At 47.2% G+C, this 21,147-nt stretch overlaps 1 protein-coding gene across 3 annotated transcripts in view; it reads right to left on the reverse strand.

The window, feature by feature from the left end:
• Positions 1–3,976: 3,976 nt before the first annotated feature.
• GARRE1 (granule associated Rac and RHOG effector 1) overlaps positions 3,977–21,147 on the reverse strand; it is an 83,830-nt gene continuing 66,659 nt past the window's right edge. For all 3 annotated transcript variants that reach the window (XM_040446199.1, XM_040446198.1, XM_040446200.1), the window contains 7 exons: positions 20,359–20,456; positions 15,182–15,307; positions 13,057–14,090; positions 9,591–9,756; positions 8,673–8,810; positions 7,048–7,126; positions 3,977–6,598 (listed from right to left, as the gene is read on the reverse strand). In XM_040446199.1, the coding sequence (XP_040302133.1) occupies positions 6,290–6,598; positions 7,048–7,126; positions 8,673–8,810; positions 9,591–9,756; positions 13,057–14,090; positions 15,182–15,307; positions 20,359–20,456 (1,950 nt within the window). In that variant the 3' untranslated portion in view covers positions 3,977–6,289. The remainder of the gene's footprint in view (positions 6,599–7,047; positions 7,127–8,672; positions 8,811–9,590; positions 9,757–13,056; positions 14,091–15,181; positions 15,308–20,358; positions 20,457–21,147) is intronic.

Below are 21,147 nucleotides of genomic sequence, written 5' to 3' on the forward strand. Positions count from 1 at the left end.
ACGCTGGTTATCATGTATTACTCTTTTAGTTTGATGTGAGAGCTAATTTTAAGTTATTTATTATTTTTATAAATATAATTATAAGTAATTATAAATAACAATATATAAATAACATATATAAATTAAATAATTATAAATAAATACTAAATATAAAATTAGAAATTATAATTTATCTACCTATGTTTACTTGGCATCAGAATTTGCTCAATGATTTGCGCGTCAATGCCTCTTTTGGTCTGGCTCCTCTGGAATTGCTTCTCGCCATTCTGCACCCTGGCCATGTGGCCATGAACAAGACTTGTTCCTTGCTCTCATGAGGCCTCCCTTCTAGTGAGAGGGTCAAAGGCAAACATGGCTCCAGGGGAATGCTAAGTGCTATCATGAAAAACAACCCAGGTAGAGGTTGGGCTCTGGCCCAAGAGAACAGATGGAGGCAGAAGCAGGGAGCATTTGTGGGAGCAGCAGGCAAGTGGGCACTGGGGGAGGCAATGTTGAGGTAGCAGAGGTGTATGGGAAACCCTGAGGCCAGAGAGGGAGAGGCAGGAGTCAGGTGATGACCAGGTTGTTGGCAGCATATTTAAGAACATAATAGAATTCAAATATGCTTTGGGGGCACCTGGGTGGTTCAGTGAAACGTCAGACTCTTGGTTTCAGCTGGCGACGTGATCTCGAGGTTGGTGAGTTCAAGCCCCCATCGGGCTCCACACTGACAGTGCGGAGGCTGCTTGGGATATTTTCTCTCTCAAAAATAAATAACCTTAAAAAGAATTCAAATGCCCTTGTAATGATAGGCTTATAGGACTTGCTGGAAGAGGAGAATAAAGGAAAGAGGAATCAAGAATGAATGTCTTCTAAGAGTTTTGCCAGAACAGCTGGGTAGATGGAGGGTGGCCTCTTAACAAGGAAGGGAAAGATGGGGTTGTCTCCCCTAAAAGACTATGAGTTTTGTCCTCCAAAGAAGACATACCGATGGCCAAGAGACACACGAAATGATGCTCAACATCCCTCATTATCAGGGAAATGCAAGTCAAAACCACAATATCACCTCATACCTGTCTGAATGACTAAACTAAAAAACACAAAAAACAAACGTTGAAGAACATGTGGAGAAACAGGAACCTTTGTGCACTGTTGGCGGGAATGCAAACTGGTGCAACCAGTGTGAAAAACAGAATGGAGGTTCCTCAAAAAATTAAAAATAGAACTACCCTGTGAGTCAGTAATCACACTACTGGGTATTCACCCAAAGAATATGGAAACCCTAATTCAAAGGGATACATGCACCCCTATGTTTATTGCAGCATTACTTACAATAGGCAAATTATGGAAGCAATGTGTCAATAGATGAATGGATAAAGAAAATGTGCTATCTATATATATACACGTGGAGTGTTCTTCAGCTGTAAAGAATGAAATCTTGCCATCTGCAACAACATGGATGAAGCTAAGTATGGTGCTAAGTGAAATGAGCCAGTCTGAGGAAGACAAACACCATATGATTTCACTCATACGTGGAATTTAAGGGACAAAAACCAAAAACCAGACTCTTAACTATAGAGAACAGATGGTTACCAGAGGCGAGGGGGGGGGGGGGGGGGGATGGGTGAAATAGGCGAAGGGGATTGAGTACACTCGATGTGCATGGAGTACAGAAGTGTTGAATCACTATATTGTACACCTGAAACAAATATAACACTGTAGGTTAACTACACTGGAATTAAAATAATTTTACCAGTTTTCTCATTCTTTTTTTTAATGTTTATTTTTGAGTGAGACTGGAAAAAAGCACGAGCAGGGGAGAGGCAGAGAGTGAGAGACAGCGAATTTGAAGCAGGCTCTGTGCTGACACCAGAGAGTCTGATGTGGGGCTTGAACCCATGAGCCATGAGGTCAAGACCTGAGTTGAAGTCGGAGGCTTAACCGACTGAGCCACCCAGGTGCCCCGGAAATAAAGTAATTTTTAAAAAGATATTAAAAAATAAATACAAGACTGAGTTTTAAGAACAGAGACTGCATCTTCTTTGCAGCCCTGGGTTCTAGCAAGGGCCTTGCCCTTAGATGACTTTATTAAATTAAAAAAAAAAAAAAACCAAAAAACAAGTTTTTTTTTGAGAGACAGCACAAGTGGGGGAGGGGCAGAGAGAGAGGGGGACAGAGGATCTGAAGCAGGCTCCGTGCTGACAGCAGCGAGCCCGATGCAGGGCTTGAATTCACAAACCACGAGATCATGACCTGAGCCCAAGTTGGAGGCTCAATCGACTGAGCCACCCAGGCGCCCTAGCCCTCAAGTGACTTTAGATGTGGAAATGAACATGACACTCTTGAAACAGTCCTTTCTCCTCACTTATGCCCACCTCCCAAACTCAGGCTCAATATTAGCCACATCCAGGAGCCTGGCCCAGGAGGTTCCTCGACACATGTGGCTGGGAGGCAGCCAGTCGTGCTTTCCACATACATGGCTTTTGGGCATTTGAGGAGCTCACCATTGGAAGGGTTTATTTCCTCAGTGTTTCCAGATCAGGAAGCAGTCACAACAGTGGCCACACGGTGTGCACAAAGGGCCATCCTCTCACAGTGTCACGATTGGCATGCTGTGTTTCAGCTACACTTTTTAAAAAATTATTTATTTTTTTTAAAGTTTATTGACTTATTTTGAGAGTGTGAGAGAGAGAGAGAGAGGGAAAGAGAGAGAGCGGGACAAGGGAAGAGAGAGAGGATTCCAAGTAGGCTCTGCACTGACAGTGCACACGGGGCTTGAACTCACCAGCTGTGAGATCACCACCTCAGCCAAAACCAGGAGTCGGATGCTTAACAGACTGAGCCACCCAGGCACCCCCCTACACTTTTTTTTTTTAAACGTTTATGTATTTTCGAGAGAGTACAAATGGAGGAGGGATAGAGATGGGCCGACAGAGGATCCAAAGCAGGTTCCGCGCTCAGCTACACTCTTTGAGCTGGACGCCCTACTTTCCCAGGATCCCCCAGGTGGAAACGGAGGGTCACCAGCCTCACAAGGACCCTCTTGCTGTTCAGGCGTAACATCTGTTCAGCTTTCTACTCTCACCCATCCGGCACATAGCCTGGCCACAGAACTCTTCTGTCTCCACCACTGCTGTGAATTGAAACCAGTGAACAGCACCAAGTACTGGTGGTAAACAGAGCATGCTTGAATAAAATGCTAGCATTTTAATAGGTACTTCTGGTGTATTTCCTATCACACTCATGCAACATAGCTGTTACTAAGTAACCTTGTCCTGAGGTGCACTTAGAAGGCTCTGGGTCTTGGTCCCCATGCTCAGCTTCTGGGCAGAAAGAAGCCTTAGTATTTATACTGGTAGGTTACAGATTGATGCTTTTATCTTTTCCCGAGGCCATGAAAAAAAGCCTCAATCAAGTACTATCTTGCTGTAAATGAAAAGTTGAAATTCCCCTGTAACCCACCCTCCCTTTGTGGTTCCCACTGAACAAGCTTCCCATTGCGTAGCAGGAGGGCATCCTCCAATGAGACTAGTCCTTGTCCCTCCCTGTAAGGTATGATCTCCTTGCCAAATATGGGGTCCCTGGTGGAGCAAGGGGAGAGCTCATCCCTGGGTCTGCTCCTTGGAAAGGCTGGTTGGGCAGCTCACAGCGCCCCTGGCTGGTGGAATGGGGGTACTGGCGGACCACAACCCAAGGAGAGAACTTGCATCCCTCCAGGTGGCTCCTTCACCGTGACGCTGGCTCTGTCCTCACAGACGTCTATCCAGATCTCCTTTGGCCTTAGGGAAGCTGGCTGGAGACGTGCGGTAGTTGTCTGCTTCCTGCCCACCCACCCCAGCTCATCCCAACACTCCCAGGGTTCTTTCCTCTTGTGAGGTCTCAGAATCAGAGGACAAACTGACCTCAAAAGCAACGTGGGTGCAGCTTTTCAAAGTAAATGAATCAGGCAGGGCTTCTCACAGGTCTGCTGCAGTTCATTTTAAACAGAGATACAAGATATTATTAAATGTATATTTTTAATAAAGCCAATAGTTACTTTACTTATAGGAGCTTTAAAAGTAAGATACAAAATGTAGAGTTCCAGTTTGGAAGCGTTGTAACTATTCACGCGATGTCCTGCTGATGCCCGAGCAAGGCGGCCACGCCCGGCCATGCAAAGGACACACACACTCACACACGCACACACATGCGCTTTGGCGAGACCCCTCTGCCGAGCGCAGCACCTGGAATAACCAGTGTTCAGAGCAAGGTGGTGCTGAGAACACAGCACCTGCAAGGAGACCACACAAACAGTTTCACACAGTCTCACAGCCCACGGAGATGCAATTACGAAATGTCCTGCTTAGTCGAGCAAAACAGACTGGAAAGTGACAATTAGCGGTGTCGACGTCACCTGCACTGGGGCGTCAAGGGCTGACCTCTGTCCAGGGTGAGGTCCTTGGGGAGGCACTATTAAAACAAGAGTACTTCAGTATAATAGAACTTGAAATACAAGGGACTGGGGACACGTTACTGAAGGGAACAGAAAACTATCTTACGAGGGAAACAGCCACAAACAACTTCAACAGAGATTAGCGCACACACCGACGGCTAACACAGACAAGGGCCACGCGGGGTGGGCGCAAAGCACGTGCCTGGAAAAGTCTATGTACAAAATAGTTCTCTGTAAACGTGGTGAGGTGAATGTTCGGAACCCGCGGTGAAAGGATCAGAAGTACAGGCAGCAATGGCAACCCCCACAGCACAAAAGACGACACCCGAGCCCTGGGAGCAGCCTGGCAACACAGTGCTAAGAACTCGGATGGCTGGGCTCAGACACCCTAAGGGTCCTCTAGAATTGGTGTGTATACATACATATACGTATATCTTTTTTCTTTTTGGTATTTTTAAATATAAATTTACTTATATCCGTAGAAAAATGAGAACATAAATGTGTTATTACAATCTTCGCTGGAAAAGCTTATGTGGAGTTAGAAAGAATAAACCATTTATTAGTAGTTAACATATATATTAAAATGGTTTAATGATTTAAGAAAATATAAAAAAAATATTAATACTGTCAAACTTTCATACCAGAAAATATTATGGATTTTTCTCAATTAGACTTTTTCAAAGATGAAATATGAAAAATTTAAATAAGTTTTATATAAAGAACTTCTGTAACCTCAATTAATATACAGTGGGATATGTCTATTCTATATAGATATATTTATTATTATTTCTCAATTTAAGCACCATTCAATTCTTCTGGATCCATTCTGGCTGGAAAATATCCTTAAATCCACAGGATGTCATCTATTTAATGGCACATGTTAACTGAAAATGAGGTGGTTTTTTTGTTTGTGTTTTTCTAAAGAAAAGACTTTAAATTAATTCCTGTCTATATCGTAATTGGTTTGTCTTGAGCCAGCTCACAAATGTTACTGCAATTTCAAGTGCAGGTGTGTCTGTGCAGCCTCTTGACCACACCCCCACGTTCCGAGACCGTGTCAAAGCCTCTGGCCATGTGTGGATCTGAGGGCAGCAGGTGCAGCCTGACTCTGCACACGGACAGCAGCCAGCTGGCTCATCTCCATGCACCATCAGGAATATGCCTCTGACATCAGTTTTACGATCCTGCTTTTGTAAATCCGGTAAAGACTGCACCCCTTGGGTGCTGCTGGGGTGGCGAGGGGCTGCCCACCCACAGAAAACCCAGGTGATTGCTTCCGATCACAAATATTCTATACTTTGCCCATTTTGTTTAAGCTTAAATAAAGATAGTGTTGAACAAACCTCCGGCCTCTATATTTGTTATCTTAAAATCTTCAATGCATTTGGGGCGGGAGATGTTTTAACTAAAAACCTATATGAAAAATAGCTATAAAATACAGTGACTGGTGTGGTCATCACTCAATGCGTTAAGAAGGGGGAGGGGAGGGTTTCAGAAGAATGGTCAGTTTTGCTCTCAGCCTTTAGGCCTGATGCCTTCCCAACACACACAGTGGGACTACAAACTAGAGAGCTGTGTTTCTCAAAGTGTGGCCTCTGGCCCACCTGCATCAGAATCACCGGAGGAGCTTATTAAGCTCGAAGATCCCCCAGCATCTCCCTGAGGGTCAGAAACCTGTCTCCAGCTGGCCCTCCAGGGGTCCGATGCCTCCAAAGTTTGAGAAGCCAGGCCTTGAAGGCTTGGAGCTGCCAACTACCCCCATCCCCAAGGAGCCCTGCCTGGGACATGGGTGCACTGGTCCTCTGGTGGGGCTGGTGCCAGCTAGTCAGGGTGGGGATGCTGGCCCCAACAGCTCTGGGTGGGCAGGCCGGCCCTGGGTCAGTACTGGGGCAAGTAGGCCGGCCGGCGCTCAGCCTTCCCGGGGAAGGCCTTGAAGCCCTTGGGCGCTGCCTTGTGGGCTGGTGGGGGCGGAGGCTGCGGTGGGGTCTGCACGTAGGTGAAGGAGGTGGCGCTGCGATCGCTGGTCGCGGCCCACACCGGGGACTGCAGCATCTGCATGGTGTCGTTCCACTGGCTGCCGGGGCCGGCGACTGCGTACAGAGGTGCGCTCGGGCTCGGCAGCGTGCTGGGCACCGGGGAAGGGTGTTGCCAGGGTGCTTTGGGTGGCCACGTTTTGGTTTTGTTATCCTGAGAGACAGAAGAGGGTTCTTAGGGGCATTTCTGGCAGTTCATCGTCTTTTCCCACCTCCCCTGGTCTCTGGTCCTGACGCACACCTAGGAGCCACGTGCGAGCCCCACACCTCCCCACGGCCCCGGGACAGCCTCGTCCAATCGAACCTGCAAGGACAGAAATGTTCTGTGTCTGCGCCGCTCAACACAGTAGCCACTACCACATATGGCTAGTGTCACTAAGGAACTAAGGAATGTTGCAATTGAAATAGCCACGTGTGGCTGTTGCCTGTCACCGTGGATGGCACAGCCCCAGAGCTTCCTGTAAATCTGGCTCTGAGTCAGCTGAGGTAGTTAAGAACCCGTCATTGCTTTGAAGCCCTCTTAAAACTGAAGCTTTGCAACTTTGCTCATGGTCTGCACCCCAGAGAGCCGGCCCTCCTTGGCCAGAACAGGGCCCACGATACCTGGTTCACGTCCTCCACGGTGCTAAGAAGAGGTGGTGAGGGCAGCGTGCTGGTCTCCTGTTCTCCACTGCTGTGTTTCCTGAAAGAACCCGGAGCTCAGCACGGTGGGCCCCTGGCGTCCCACCAAGCTTGCCTCCCGGGGACACACTGGCCACCTGGCTCTGGTGGCTCTGGGCACTGGTTCTAGGTGGGGAGGCCTCGGTGGGTCACCAGTGAACAGAGCACTCCCGGAAGCCGCCACAGGCTTGGGGAGGGGTGGGAGTGGCAGGCGTGAAGACGGGCACTCGTCATTCCCCTGGCTCTGGCTTTTGTGAATTTATTCAACAGACACTGAATGCTTCCCGTGCCCTGGGGAAGTGGGACTTAAAAGACTGTTGGTGTGAATCACAAACATGAAAAATTGCTGTTCTGACGCTGAACGACACAGGCAGGGCGGAGCAGGCTTGGGGCCCAGTAAATCAGTCTGCTCCTACAGATGGACGGCAGTGTCTGCAGAGGCAGTGCTGCACATCGATGTCTCACTGCCCTCTCCAGTGTCACTTGTCTAAAACAGACATCTTACACGCTACCCCTGGTCAGTTCCGCTCCTCCTGCTTCCTCCTGCCTCGGTTCGCAGCACCCCCTTCATCCAGATGCTCTGGCCAAACAAAAACTTGCAGAGCATCCCTGATTCTTCTCTCTAACACATACCCCACTGCCAATTTCTCACTCTCATTTTGTTCAGTTTTCTGTTTGTCAGAAGCCTCCTTGACCCTTATATTTTTCTTCATAGCACCCAATCCATCCTGACATATTTGTTTGTTTTAAAGCTTATTTACTTATTTATTTTGAGAGAAAGAGAGTGAGCAGGGAACTGGCAGAGAAAGAGGGAGAGAGAGAGAATCCCAAGCAGGCTCTACCCTGGCAGTGCCTGACTTCGGGCTCCAACTCATGAACCGTGACATCATGACCTGAGCTGAAACCAAAAGTCGGATGCTCAACTGACTGGGCTACCCAGATGCCCCTCTTTTCTTCTCTCTCTCTCTCTCTCTCTCCCTCTCTTTTTTTTTTTTTTTTTTTTTTTTTTGAGTAAGCACCATGCCCCATGTGGGGCTTGAACTAATGACCCTGAGATCAAGAGTTGCATGTTCCACCGACTGAGCCAGCCACGTATCCCTACTTTTAAAACTTCTCAGACCTGAATATACTCCATTACTATTTTTTTCACCGAAGAAACAGGGTCAGAGAGGGCCAGGCCCTTGTCTGGAATTGCAAAGCCTGACTAGAACCTGGTTGACCCGGTCCTGCTCCTCCCATAGAAAGGGTTGCCTCTCACACGACACAGTCCAGTATCAGCAGACCAGACCCTGTCTCCAGAACCCTCCCCTGCCTCACACTGGTATTTTTGGCTACCGCTTGCATGAGACTGTTCTGCCAGCAAAACCCAACCCAATGTCAAGTCACCTGGGCTACAAGCCTGTATGGTAGCCAGAGAGGACTCAGCAAGACAGTGGTGGCCGAGGCCCTCTGCCTTTCCCACACCAGGCTGACTGGGGACAATGCGGGTCCCGAGCTTTCCAGAGGAATAGGCTGTGGATCGCATTCTTGTGCCCCTCTGTCCTTTGCACTTGAAAATCTCTTCATACCTTCTCTGCTTGACAGCAGCAACGAGATCGGGCCCTGAAAACATGGAGAACAAGCTGTCTCCGTTGGCGGAGGACGTCTCATCACTTGAGCTGGCAGAGTCTGCCTGAGCACCCGACCAGCCGCTGTGTAGGCCGTCCCTGAAAGCCAAAGACAGAAGGTGGTCCCGGGGCTCCTGCGGCCGGCCTGGACACCAGCCGGACAGCCCCCAGGCCGGCCGCCCGCCTGCCCCAGCCCTGAAGGAACAGTCTTCATCCTGCATTCATCCAACAACCAGACAGTGGTCTCTCACCTCCCCTTCTAAAAACCCGAGTAGTTCTTCCTGTCCCTTATTTCAAAAGTAACATGTGCTCATCGTTGCCCTGTATTCTTCTCAGAAGACTGTGCTCTGCATAGGAAATTCATTTGAGAGCAACAAGTTGAAATGGTCTTTGGCCGTCTAGACTTATGAACCAGGTGGCAATAAGAGACATGAAAAGTCAACGCCCGGTTGTCTTTAGGATGAAAATCCCCGTTGTCTCACTACACTGGCCTCTGGATCATACACCTTTGCTTTTTGGAGGCTACAAGGGCCACATTCCGTAAATCACATGGGTTCCACGGCCATGCCCATTTCAACATCAAGATCGTGGTAAACATGCAGTTACCTCATAAACACCATCAAATAAGTTCCTCGTTTAGGGCAGAAGAGCACGTGTTGAAAATTATCAATTTATACTGATGATGGTGTTTACAGAGACACATCATGCCACTTGGCATTGTAAGAGTCTGTCACAGAACTCTGACCTCCTGAAGGGTTGACAAGATGTCACTCTCTCATCTGGGGCCTTGGAAATGAACTGCCTGGTAAGAGTGCACAAGGGCCCCACGGGGCTTACCCCAGTCCCAAACTCCGCCTCCCTGCCACACGCAGCACTCACCCTTCTGTGAAGAACTCTGGGAAAGGCCAGGTCCGATGGGCATCATCCATGGGTGGCCAGTGGCCCCGGGGGTTGCCTGGGCGGCGACCGTGTTGAACTTGCCTTTTCTGCTGCATTGCCTGGCTCACTCCTGCCACATAGCGTGCAAACTCGGGGTCTGAACCCACTGTGTCAAGACAAAGGGACAAATAGGTTTTGGGGTCACACTGGCCTCTTGTTTCCTTCCCTGCCTCCTGAGGATGTGCTGGTCACACACACAATGAAAAGTGCCAAGGCGCTGCTGGGCTTGTGGCCCAGAGCAGCAGGATTGCCCGGCAGCCCACCATGGTGAGATGGGCTCTCAGCCACAGGTCTGAAGCTGGGGTGTGGTGTGTGCATAGGGACTGTCAAGAAGGGTTATACCTAGGACAGAGGCAGGCTGACTCTGAACAAAAGACCGAGAACACAAAAGGATCCATGATTAAATGTTAAAGATAAACACCAGTTACTTTAAAAATTCCCAATGTCCGGTGCTACATACTTAAGAGCTTAGAACATCAGATGATGTCTTCGGCCAACTGATAACCTGATAGTTATCAGAGCATCACGGTCAGTCAGAGATACGTCATTCCCACGTGGCCCAACTCGAATCCAGGATTTTCCTGGATACTGGACGGCAGACCTACTCATTCAGTCTGAAGATAACAAGAGTGGTAATGGAGGAGTTAAAACTTCAGAATGAATATATTAAGAGGTGACTGGAAACATACCGGACAGAGCCGAATAAGGATGGGCAGGAGAGAAAACAGCATAAAAGGCATGACAGAAAGCGTCAGACAAGAAGATATGGCAGGAAAGTATCTACGGATCACAAACTGAATAGGCCTCAGCAGTGTATACTTGTCAGCTTTAAGCTGGCGAAGGTACCAGGGCACGATCGCATTACTGGCCTGTCCTCAGGGCACTGCCACAGGACTGCTGCGTGAGACTGCCCTGTGTGCAATGCACAAAGATGCCCACACTGGGGTGGTAGTGCTGGGCCGAAACCAAGGCCCCCTTCTCAGTGAGTCAAACCATGCCACCAGGGGCCAGAGTGTCTGTGCAGGGCGGGCGCGCCCCGCCCCCGCACTCTGCTCTCCCAGGCCCTGCCCTAAAGGGTGCCTTCTGAAACTCATCTATCCAGAGGAGTGCCCTTCCTTAATTTGGAGAAAGGGCTATAGAGACCTTATGCTCTCAGGTAGGGTCTGCAGGAAGGTACATAAGGACCTGCAGGTCAGAAAGGAGGAGCCAGAAGCAAAGCCAGTCAAGTCCTTAGGCTAAAGACATAAAGGCTGCCCAGGCCTCAACAAAGATCAAAGATCTGGCAAAATTCTGCCAAACACCATTTATACTCTGGATTTAATTACATGACTATCAAAAGACGTACCGTTTAACAGCAGCTGAGAAACCGTGCTGCACCCACCCCGGTCAGGGGCAACCAGGTAGGCCTGCTCTCCCTGTGCTCCGTGGGCAGGGCTGCCCACATCTACCACCCAAGGACAGCAGGGACAAGCAAGCACGAGCAACGGTATGAGGAATTTTTAGAAGACATAAGAAAACATTTCTTTCCATTAATAGTTAATGCCAGGTTGTTTTAGCAGTGGATCTCCTCTTCCACTGGTTACTTCTATAAATATTTGCTGTAGTTATTTATAATGCTTCACAGTATTCTCCTTGTGAATGAGACATATTTTCTATTCTGTATACCTGTTGCTAAATTCGAGAAGACAGTAATGGGTTTCTCTGTATTTATCTTCCATCCACCTGCCTTACCGACTTGCTTACTAATTTTAGAAGTTTTTTTATTGAGCTTTCTTTTTTTCTAATTCTACTGTCAGCAAAAAGATGGTTTTCTTTTTCTAAATTTATTTATTTGTTTTTGAGAGAAAGAGAGAGCATGAGGGAGGGAGGGGCAGAGAGGGGGAGGGGGCAGAGGATCTGTGCCGACAAGAGAGAGCCTGACATGGGGCCTGAACTCATGAACTTGAGATCATGACCTGAGCCAAGGTCGGAAGCTTAACCGACTGAGCCACCCAGATGCCCCCAGAGATGTGCCTTTTAGTGTATCTTTTTCTTTTGCCGTGTTTGCTAGAAAGTCTAAGACAAAGTTATATGCTGTTGGTGGTAATAGCTGTCACCCTGTCTGGGTCATGATTTTAACTGGAATGATTTTGTTTCACTATATAGAGTACTACTTGCTACTGGCTTTTGGAAGTCTTTATATATATATATATATATATATATATATATATTCAAGAAATTTCTTTCTATTCATCTCTTGAGTTTTGTTTTTCTGTGCTTTTGTTTTTGTTTGTTTGTTTGTTTTAAGGAATTACGGGTGTCTTTTTCTAGAGTCTTTACGGCATCTCATTTAACTGGCTGACGCGATGGATTACTCTACGGTAGCAGAGTCCCTAACACTGAACCACTTTCCACCCCTGCAGTAAACCGGGTTTAGTAACAGACACTGTATCAGACACTTCCGACACACTGCTAGGTTGTCTTGCCCCACCCACATTCATGAAGAGATGACTGCAGTTTGCTTTTTTAACAATCTTTATAAAGTTTTTATGGTGAATCACGTTGTCTTCATAATTACCATTCCAATCTCTTCCATTGACGGAGATCTAGGCAGGTCTTCCACTTCTGGGTACGATTTTGGTAAATGTGTATTTTATTAGGAAATAAGTCATTTTCCACTCAGTTTTCAAATATGTTGTCATTGAGTCATATGTAGTAATGTCTTACACTTCTTTCAACCTCTCCTATTTCTGGAATGACAGCTCCTTTCTCTTTCTTAATCTTGTCTCTCTTTGCTCTTACTAAGGCTTATGATAAATTGGTTTGTCTATTTGCTTCAAGAGATTTCTTCTTTTAGATTTTATTTTACAATTTCGACACTACTTTTCTTTTAAATTTAATTAATTATGGCTTTTGGCCTTAATTAGTTCCTCCTCCTAGTCTGTTTTTGTTTGTTGTGAAGTTATGTTTCTAATTTCCCAAGATAACTCTGGTGGTATTTTCAGTGTTCAGGCCAAAAGCCTTATTCTATGAGGCAGGAAGGTACTCCACTACCTCCCATAGGCCCAAGAGTCTAGGCAAAGAAGGGTCACAGAACAGGTTGTGTACTCACAAAGGACCAGCCACCTTGGCTCTCACGAATGGGAGGACCCAGACTGGAGCCTGCTTGAATTATGGGACTTGGAGCTACTCAAGTAACTTCTCTTAGCCTCAATCCCATCCTCCATATAGTGAGAGAAACCTCATTCTCACCACTGTTGCCTATCTTCGCTGGAGGTGCCCCATGATTACCAACCGACAGAGAGGAAGGGTCTTTAAAAGGAAATTAGGTCACTTCCCCCCACAAGTAAGGCTGTGTCAGGCGCTATGAAGTCCTCAGTGATTATATTTATCTGAAAACCCCAAGGGGCAGGGGTGGGTCACATACCTGCAGGATCAAAAGGCAGAATCTCCCCCAACATTCCAAAGACTCCATCACTTTGGTCACGGTTTGGCCAGGTGTTATTTCTAGGTCCCTGTGGCTTCTGCCCCAAAACCTCCGACATCACATTATCCATATAGCTGCTCACCAGACCCAAGCTGTACAAGTCGGAACTGAGATCAGATATGCCAGGCCACTGGCCAAGAGGAGACAGACCTGCTCCAACAGGCTGTGCTGGCTGCTGGGATGAGCCATGTACCCATTTCCCAGGGGCCCGAGGCTGGGGTGGGGGTTGCTGAGGTCCAATGGGTTGGAGCAGGTGTTGGTAGTATTGGAGCTGGGGCTGTTGTTGCTTTGGGGACTGCTGCTGAGCTGCCAGGCCTGGCTGGGGTGTCAGAGGAGTGTGGGCCCCAGTCTGGGGCGGCCGTGGTGGAGGGGGCACCGGCAGTGGTGGCTGCTGTGGCTGCATGGCTCCTGCCTTCTGTTCAGTCACCATGGCTGTGGCAGCAGAATTACGCCTTGTCACCAATGGGGAGCCCTGATGTGACTGGCCCATGTTAAAGCCCGAGAGAAAATCTATCACCTCCTGCATTTCCTGATCGGTTGGTAAGTTCATACCCTTCTCATCCTTGCCATCGTCCCCTTGCAGGAAGTTGTCACGCCTCTCCATGAGAAAACCATTGGCCATTTGATTACCGGGATTCTGAGTGGGCTGTGAGGGGTCTGTAGTCCTGGGGAAATTACCAATGTTCAAAATGCTTTGTAACCTTGAATCGATATTGCTGGGCATTTTGGCCTTCTCTTCTGAACACCCAGCTATGAAGATGTTTTTGGAAGGGGTATTTGGGATGGAATAATTTGTGCTGCTGCTGGAGCTGGTACACGAAGCTTTCTTGGTGAACCGGGATGTCAGTTTGGAGAATGTCTTCTGCAGACCACCTGAAGATTTGTTTCCATTCCCAGAAGGCAGGTCAGCCTGATTCCCAAAATCACAGATCTCCCTCTGAAGCTGGATCTGTATGCAGGGTAAAGCTTGCTCCCTATTTAAACAGAGATGTATTAAAAAAAAAAAAAAAAAAAAAGACAAATATACAGATTGGACAATGAAATGATCTCTACGCATTTAAGGACAAAAACAATCTCTCTAGTTGGTATCAGGTTCCCTTATTTTATAGATAAATAAATGAATACCCAAGGCTTTTAAGTGTATGCAACTTAAGTACCTACTATCCATATTTATTATAAAAAAAATCTACAGCGTCTAACATGAGGCTGTGAAAAGTACATTTAGATTCTGGCTGGAGGAGTTTGAGCGAAACCCTCTAACCACAGTACAGAGTGAAGCAAGGGTAGAGCGGGCATGCAAGTGGCAGAGGCCAGCTTTGTGCCTGGAGGACGAGGACGGGGGCTGGGCCAGCAGAGGGACGTGGACAAAGCCCCACAGCAGACAGGGTGGGCGAGCGGGACTCAGTGACACTGTGCAGCACTGCTGTCCTTGGAAGTGATTTACAGACAGTGCTAAGAACAGATGGTTGTTACTTCCAAGGTTTTCTGGGCACTTTTTCTAGTACTGAAAGCCCTAGAGTCAGAAAGGGTATGGAGTGGAGGCAGGCGACGCTGGTGGGACCCCGGACAAGCCACCTCAGTCTCCTGGGCCTCATCGCTCGTGAGTTAAGAAAGGGGGTGCATGGCTAGATGTTTAAGATCCCTACCATTCTAATGTCCATAATTTCCAGAGACAATCTTGTGACTGTCAGCTGCTTTCAGATATAAAGTTGATATAGGACATAAGTAAGTTTTCTAAACATTTCTCTGCTCATAAGGTGTAAATGAGTTGGGTTAAAGCCCTCTTGATGGGCTTACTCTCGAGTGATAAAACAAATGAAGGCAGACATGTGAAGTAACTGGAGGAGTCTGGGTAAAGGGCAGAGAGCAATTCTTGGTATCACTGCAACTCTTCTGTAAAATCTGAAATCATTCCAAAGTTAGGTTACCAAAAAATTCGCTTTCTCGCCTTACTGACTCACACGCTATCAGCGACGTGAGCACACACGAAGCTGTATGTGGTCATGCTGTCCCTAAGTGCGGGCCTGAATATAAAGCACTTGAGGTGACCGGCGGGGACACCGACCTCCCTGCCCTCCAGCGGTTGAGGTCCAGCACAGCCGTGTAGAGCACGTCCACCAGCCCCAGGGTCTTCTCCGGATCCAGGCTTCTCTGCAGCAGGGACATGGTCGCAGGGTCCTCTTTCAGGCACCTAGGCACGAACCGGGCTGTGTCAGTCTGGGCTACACTTCCCTGAAAAAGGGTTTCAAGCAGGCCTCCTACAAAAGGCTGCCATTTTTACATGCTTTTGGCACCAAATAAAAATTGAGCAACTGAAGAGCACTTCGAGAATGACAAGGCGGATGCTGGAACCCGCTGCCCTGCAAGAGGAGGGGGAGCTCTAGGATCTCCCTGGAGTCTGTTCAGGAGCAAGAGAAGGGTTGGCTGGAGGGGATACCTTCTGGGGGCCCTAACGCCCTCTTGCTGCCCACACCGGCCCCGGTCCTGACTTTCTGCCCTACCCTGTGCAGATTCTGTGAGCCAACACAGTATCTGCTCCTTTCCAGAACATCCCTGCTCCCACTTTCTTGTTAGTGCTTCACACCCGCACCCGGGAAACTGCAGGTCCGTGGAGGTAAAACCCTCACCGTCTGCCACCCAGACTCGCTGCAAATTTCAGGTAAGCAACAAACAGCCTTCCCATAAATGAACGTTTTCCAAGATGACCACCTCAGCCCGCGTCCTCTCTCCTCAGACCCTGCCATCCCTGCCGCCATCATTCCTTCTTCCCCATCACGGCTCTCAAGTAACTGAGAAGACACACGAGATGAGGTCTGCTTCCTCTCCTCACCACCACGCACCAGCTCACCTGCCCGTGCTGCCTGCCCCTCCAGTCACGGCGGAACACAAGCCTTGCTCTGCCACAGACTGTCCCTCCAGCCGAGCAAGCACTGCATGCTCTGGACCCTCCTGCTTTCCCGAGGACCCTGCTCACCTAATCACCCCCTTTGTCCCCATGACATTCCCTTTGGCCAACAAACCAGCCTCACTGACCAGTTTCTTTCTCTTCGCCCTACATTCCCCCCCAGACACTGTGAATTTCTCTGCTCCCCTTCTTAGCCAAACACACTGTCTTCTCCTCTTCCTTACCTCATATTCTCTCTTTCTTTTTTAAAGTTTATTTATTTATTTTGAGAGAGAGAGAGAGAGAGAGAGAGAGAGACAGACAGAAAGAGAGAGAGAATCCCAGGCAGGTTCCACAATGTCAGCACAGAGCCCGATGCGGGGCTTGATATTGAAAACTGTGAGACCATGACCTGAGCCGAAATCAATAATTTAGCCGACTGAGCCACTGAGGCACCCCTTACCTCCTATTCTCCCTTCCCCCCACCACCAATGGGCTTTCATCCCCATAACTACACCAGAATAGCTTTTATCAAATAACTTCGTTCTTGCTAATGTCAAAGGTCAATTGCCTGTTTCCGCCTTACTCAATCTCTCAGCAACGTTTTGCAATGATTCTTTCCTCCCGGAGCACTGTCTTCTGTAGCCCGATGACCCCCAAACTTGCTCAACTTTCTTTTCACCTGGCTGGCAGCTCCCTCCTGGTCTCCTCTGCCAACTCTTCCTGCTCCGCTTCCCCCACCTCCGCATGGTGGCGAGTCCCAAGTTTTGTCCTCTCTCCCTAGACTGCTGCATCCGGTCCTGTGGCTGTACAGACTACCCTACACTGAGGACTCAAATCTCCTTCATCAGCCGACCTCCTTCTCCCAAACCCCACTCTCCAGTATCTAACTGCACCCTTGACATCTCTCAGGTACATCTAACAGGCAGTCTGGCCAGCACAACGGATTCCTCTCCTCTCCACCAGAAACCACTCTGATTCCTACAGACTTCCTCCATAAGTAAACAACACAGGGACCTACCCCAAACCTACACATCATCTCTGGCTCCCTCACAGCCCATGCCAACCCACCAGCAATTCCCGACAGCTCTTCTTCCAAGACACATTCTGAATCCAAGCCCTTCTCACCACCCCTCTTATTACCGCTCTACTCCAAGAAACCTCCAGCAGCTGTGTCTCAGGACCAACCACCTAGCCGGACTCCTTTCCTCTATCTACTCCTGTCCCTCCCAGGCCCACTCTCTCACGTAGCCAGAGTGAGCCTCCTATAGCACAAATCAGAACACATGACTTCCCTATTTAAAACCCTCCGGTGGCATTCCATCGTGATTGACATAAAATCTAAATGGCACCTCAGGGGTTTTTGTGACCTGGTCTCTCCTGCCTCTCTGGCCACATCTCTCTTCACTGTCACCTCCGCTCACCTTGTCCCAGCCACAAGGTCTTTGCTCGCTCCCTGCATATGTTGGATTTGCCCACGTCTCAGAACCTTTGCTTTTGCTGCCTCTGCCCAGACTGCTCTCCCCTGAGAGCTGCTTCCCACCATTCAGGCGCTCACTGCCCATTCAAGGTACCTCCTCAAAAGAGGCCTCTTCTGAGAGGCAGAACCGGGAAGATGTGGTGTGTCTTCTCCTAAGCACTCTGGGAGTTAAATGGTGAAATCAACCCTTGCGAAGCCATCCTAAGGAGGCAGCGGCACTCTCCAGCATGACTTAGGGCTTGAGAAGAAATACGTCTGTGAGGCTACGAGCCGGCCACCTTCAGAAATACTGCAAAAGGCAAGCTCTGCCAGTGCCAACCAGACCCTGGCTCTGGGGAGAGAATGTTGGCCAGTGGACCTGGCCAGGGTTCATGTACCTGACTCTCTCAGCCTGGAACTGCTGATTATTAGGACCTACTCGCTCTGTGCTCCCAAGCCACTCCTGGCTGTGATTTGGCTGGTCACATATGTTTGCCCACTAGGAGAGCATCTGCTGCTGGTCATGCAGAAAGAAGTACTACACTTGCTGGTGAGAATAATTTCTCTTTCTGAAATTCAACAAATTGGCACTTTTATCGTATCCATCAGTCTCAAGAGTTGATCACTAATATCTCTTTAAGAGATGAAAGCCATTCTTTTGGTAAATCACACAGACTTGCTCAAAGCCATTCTACTCTGGATAAAAATCCAAGTCCCTCAGGGACCCTGTGCCTCTTCAAGACCACCTCACACATCTCCAGCCAGGCCAGGTCACCCCCCCAGGCTTTTGCATTTGCTGTTCCTTCTACCTGGAAGAAACGCTCTCCCATCTGCTCTGTGCACGGCTGGTTCCTCTCAAATATCGCATCTTCAAAGAAGGACCACTCACAAGTGACCTTCTCATCCAAAAGAGCCTCCCTTCTCCCAGCTATTCCAGTTATTCTTCATCATACGAAATCATTCTACTCTAATTCCCCTCATACACATGCCACGGCTTGAACTGAACTCGTAGCCTTGTTAGCTGCCACTCACACTCCCTCTCATTAACAGGTCAACACTATTAGGGGCAGGGACCCTGTCTGTGTTGCTCATACTTAAATTCTGAGAGCCAGACAGTATCTCTGACACATAGTAGGTATTCAGTAAGTACTTGTTGAAAGAAAGAATGGATAGACACCTTAAATAGGACGATTAATACATCTAAAAAAGGTATTATGAAAGAAACCCTATCTGGCAGTGGAACACTCCATTTTATTAAAAGCAAAGCATATAATAAATTCTTGACTGGCTTTGCTAAAAATTTTATTTTTTTGAAGGTGGAGTAAAGCAATCACTTCTGCTTGCATTCTTCTCAACAAGCACATACTTTACACTTTGAAAGAAACAAAAACGTGCATTTTAAAAGACTTCGTATTTTTACCAAAAGCAACCAGCAGAGGGAGCCTCTCCAAGAAATTACAGTCTGTAAGGCCTTTACTGGAGGTGCAATGAATTACAAAGGAAATCAATCATACATGGAGAGTTCTGGAACCAGTGGACTGCAATTAGCCATTTTAGTACTAGGTGTACACCTTGGGGTGGGGAAGGATGTGAACTGGAAAACAAATTCAGGAACACAAAAATCTTATAGACAAGTGAGCTTTCAGTTTATTGTTTGATAGGAATGAAGATGTGTATATAAGTTAACAGTATGCCATCTCAATAATCAGATAAAAAATTGGAAGGGGGAGGTTTTGGGACATGAAGTGAACTGCCAACTGTGACTTGATTTATCAGCAAGTTCTAAAACTCTGGGCAGAGTCTACCACTGGGCCCTCTCATGCCTGGGAGCAATGGTTTAAATACAACTCGAATGCATTACCTGGCTCCCATTTTAGTCCCCCTGGGCACCAAGAGTGCCATCACGCCTGACCATGGCCATCTCTACCTACCTAAATGTCTCAGAAATTTTCTGTATGGTTACTCATTCATATCATAATCTTAATAACAAAAGTCGGCCAACACACGCTCATTTTTGCCATTAATAAAGTTATGATGCTGATCCTTTAGCTGAATTTCTCTGCACATCATCGGGATGAGCCGCCAGACCGTGGAGCCGCTGGCGTCAGATCGCTTCTTTCAAGGCTTCTGACACACTGAGCTGCCCTCCAGAAAGGCTGTCTGATTTATTCACTTTCTGTGCTGTTTTTGTATGGTCTGGCTCAAACTTTTATTTTTTTATTTTAAAAATGTATTTATTATTCTAAAACAATTTTTCAACACCAGTGGGCAAAATGACATCATACTGTTTCTTTACTCTGCCTCTATTAGGTGAGGTTACACATTTTCTTCATCTATTGTTGATTACCTATTCATGCACCTGTCCATTGTCTTACCGATTTGTAGGAGTTTTAATAAACTAAGGAGAATACTTTATCATCAGTTCATAAATGTCATTAAATAATTAGAAACAAAAATGGCTCAGTCCACCCCCAGGTTGGGAATGGCATGAGCTCAAGATCATCAGGGTTGTTACTAGAACAGACAAAGGAGGAGAAGGAATTTTATGTTCTGTACTTAGTTTTAGAGAAACACTGGTGACTTAGGGAAAATGATGTACTCTGTTCAAAAGCTATGGACTCAGTAACAAAGAGAAGATAATATTGCTCATTATGATCCAGGAGTATATAACATTTTAGTTATACTACTTGTCAGACTATTTTTCAGACACTTTGGCTTCCTTATCATGGACTGATAACCATGACACACGATGTCAACATACCACCATTGCCCATGTACCTGTGCAAGTAGCAAGACCTGACGCGTCACCTAACACGGGGTTTGTTCAAAGCAAAGCAATGTTTTCAAAGATGTGCAAACTTCAATCATTAGGCTTGTGTTAATATAAGAGTCACATTACCATGTGGATGGGACTTGAACCACAATTCTGGAGCCCTCTAAACTGATTTGGGGGGCATAGGCTTCTTTATTTTCAATCTGTGCTGTGTCAACTACCACCTAAGAGAGAGTGAGAAAAACAACAATCAGCTTTCAGAGAGGAAAATGGATCGCAAATAAATCCAATACATGAGCCTACTAAAGCTGAGTGACTCTGGCAAGACTATCCCCATGGCAAGGCAGTTATGCAGAGGCCAGTCAAGAGCCCCATGAAGACAAATGCAAGTAATAAAGATGACTGAAGACAGTAATACTTCAATAAACAGAAACCAAATTCTGAGTGCAAGATGTACTGAACTTTCCAAGCACTTTTAGTACTTTTTGCCAAACTATAAATATGTTAATTAGGAATTATTTTGTTTCCACTTAGTTTTTTTTTTTTTTTACTTTATGCACTTGAAAGAAATAAGACCATCATTAAAAATTGAACCACAGCTTCAGAAAAGCCCATTTGTAACGAATGAATACAAGCTAGACGTGGATTAAGCTTTTTTTACAAGATCATTTTATCCTCAACCATCAATAAAAACAGAAGTAGTTCAGAAATGTTAAGATGATTCTTCTCTCAATGATTTCTTCTTCTTTTTTTTTTTTTTAATTTTTTTTTTTTCAACGTTTATTTATTTTTGGGACAGAGAGAGACAGAGCATGAACGGGGGAGGGGCAGAGAGAGAGGGAGACACAGAATCGGAAACAGGCTCCAGGCTCTGAGCCATCAGCCCAGAGCCCGATGCGGGGCTCGAACTCCCAG

This window comes from Herpailurus yagouaroundi, unplaced genomic scaffold (assembly GCF_014898765.1).
Source record: "Herpailurus yagouaroundi ecotype Mexico unplaced genomic scaffold, PumYag 194, whole genome shotgun sequence".
Classification (NCBI taxonomy): Eukaryota; Metazoa; Chordata; class Mammalia; order Carnivora; family Felidae; genus Herpailurus; species Herpailurus yagouaroundi.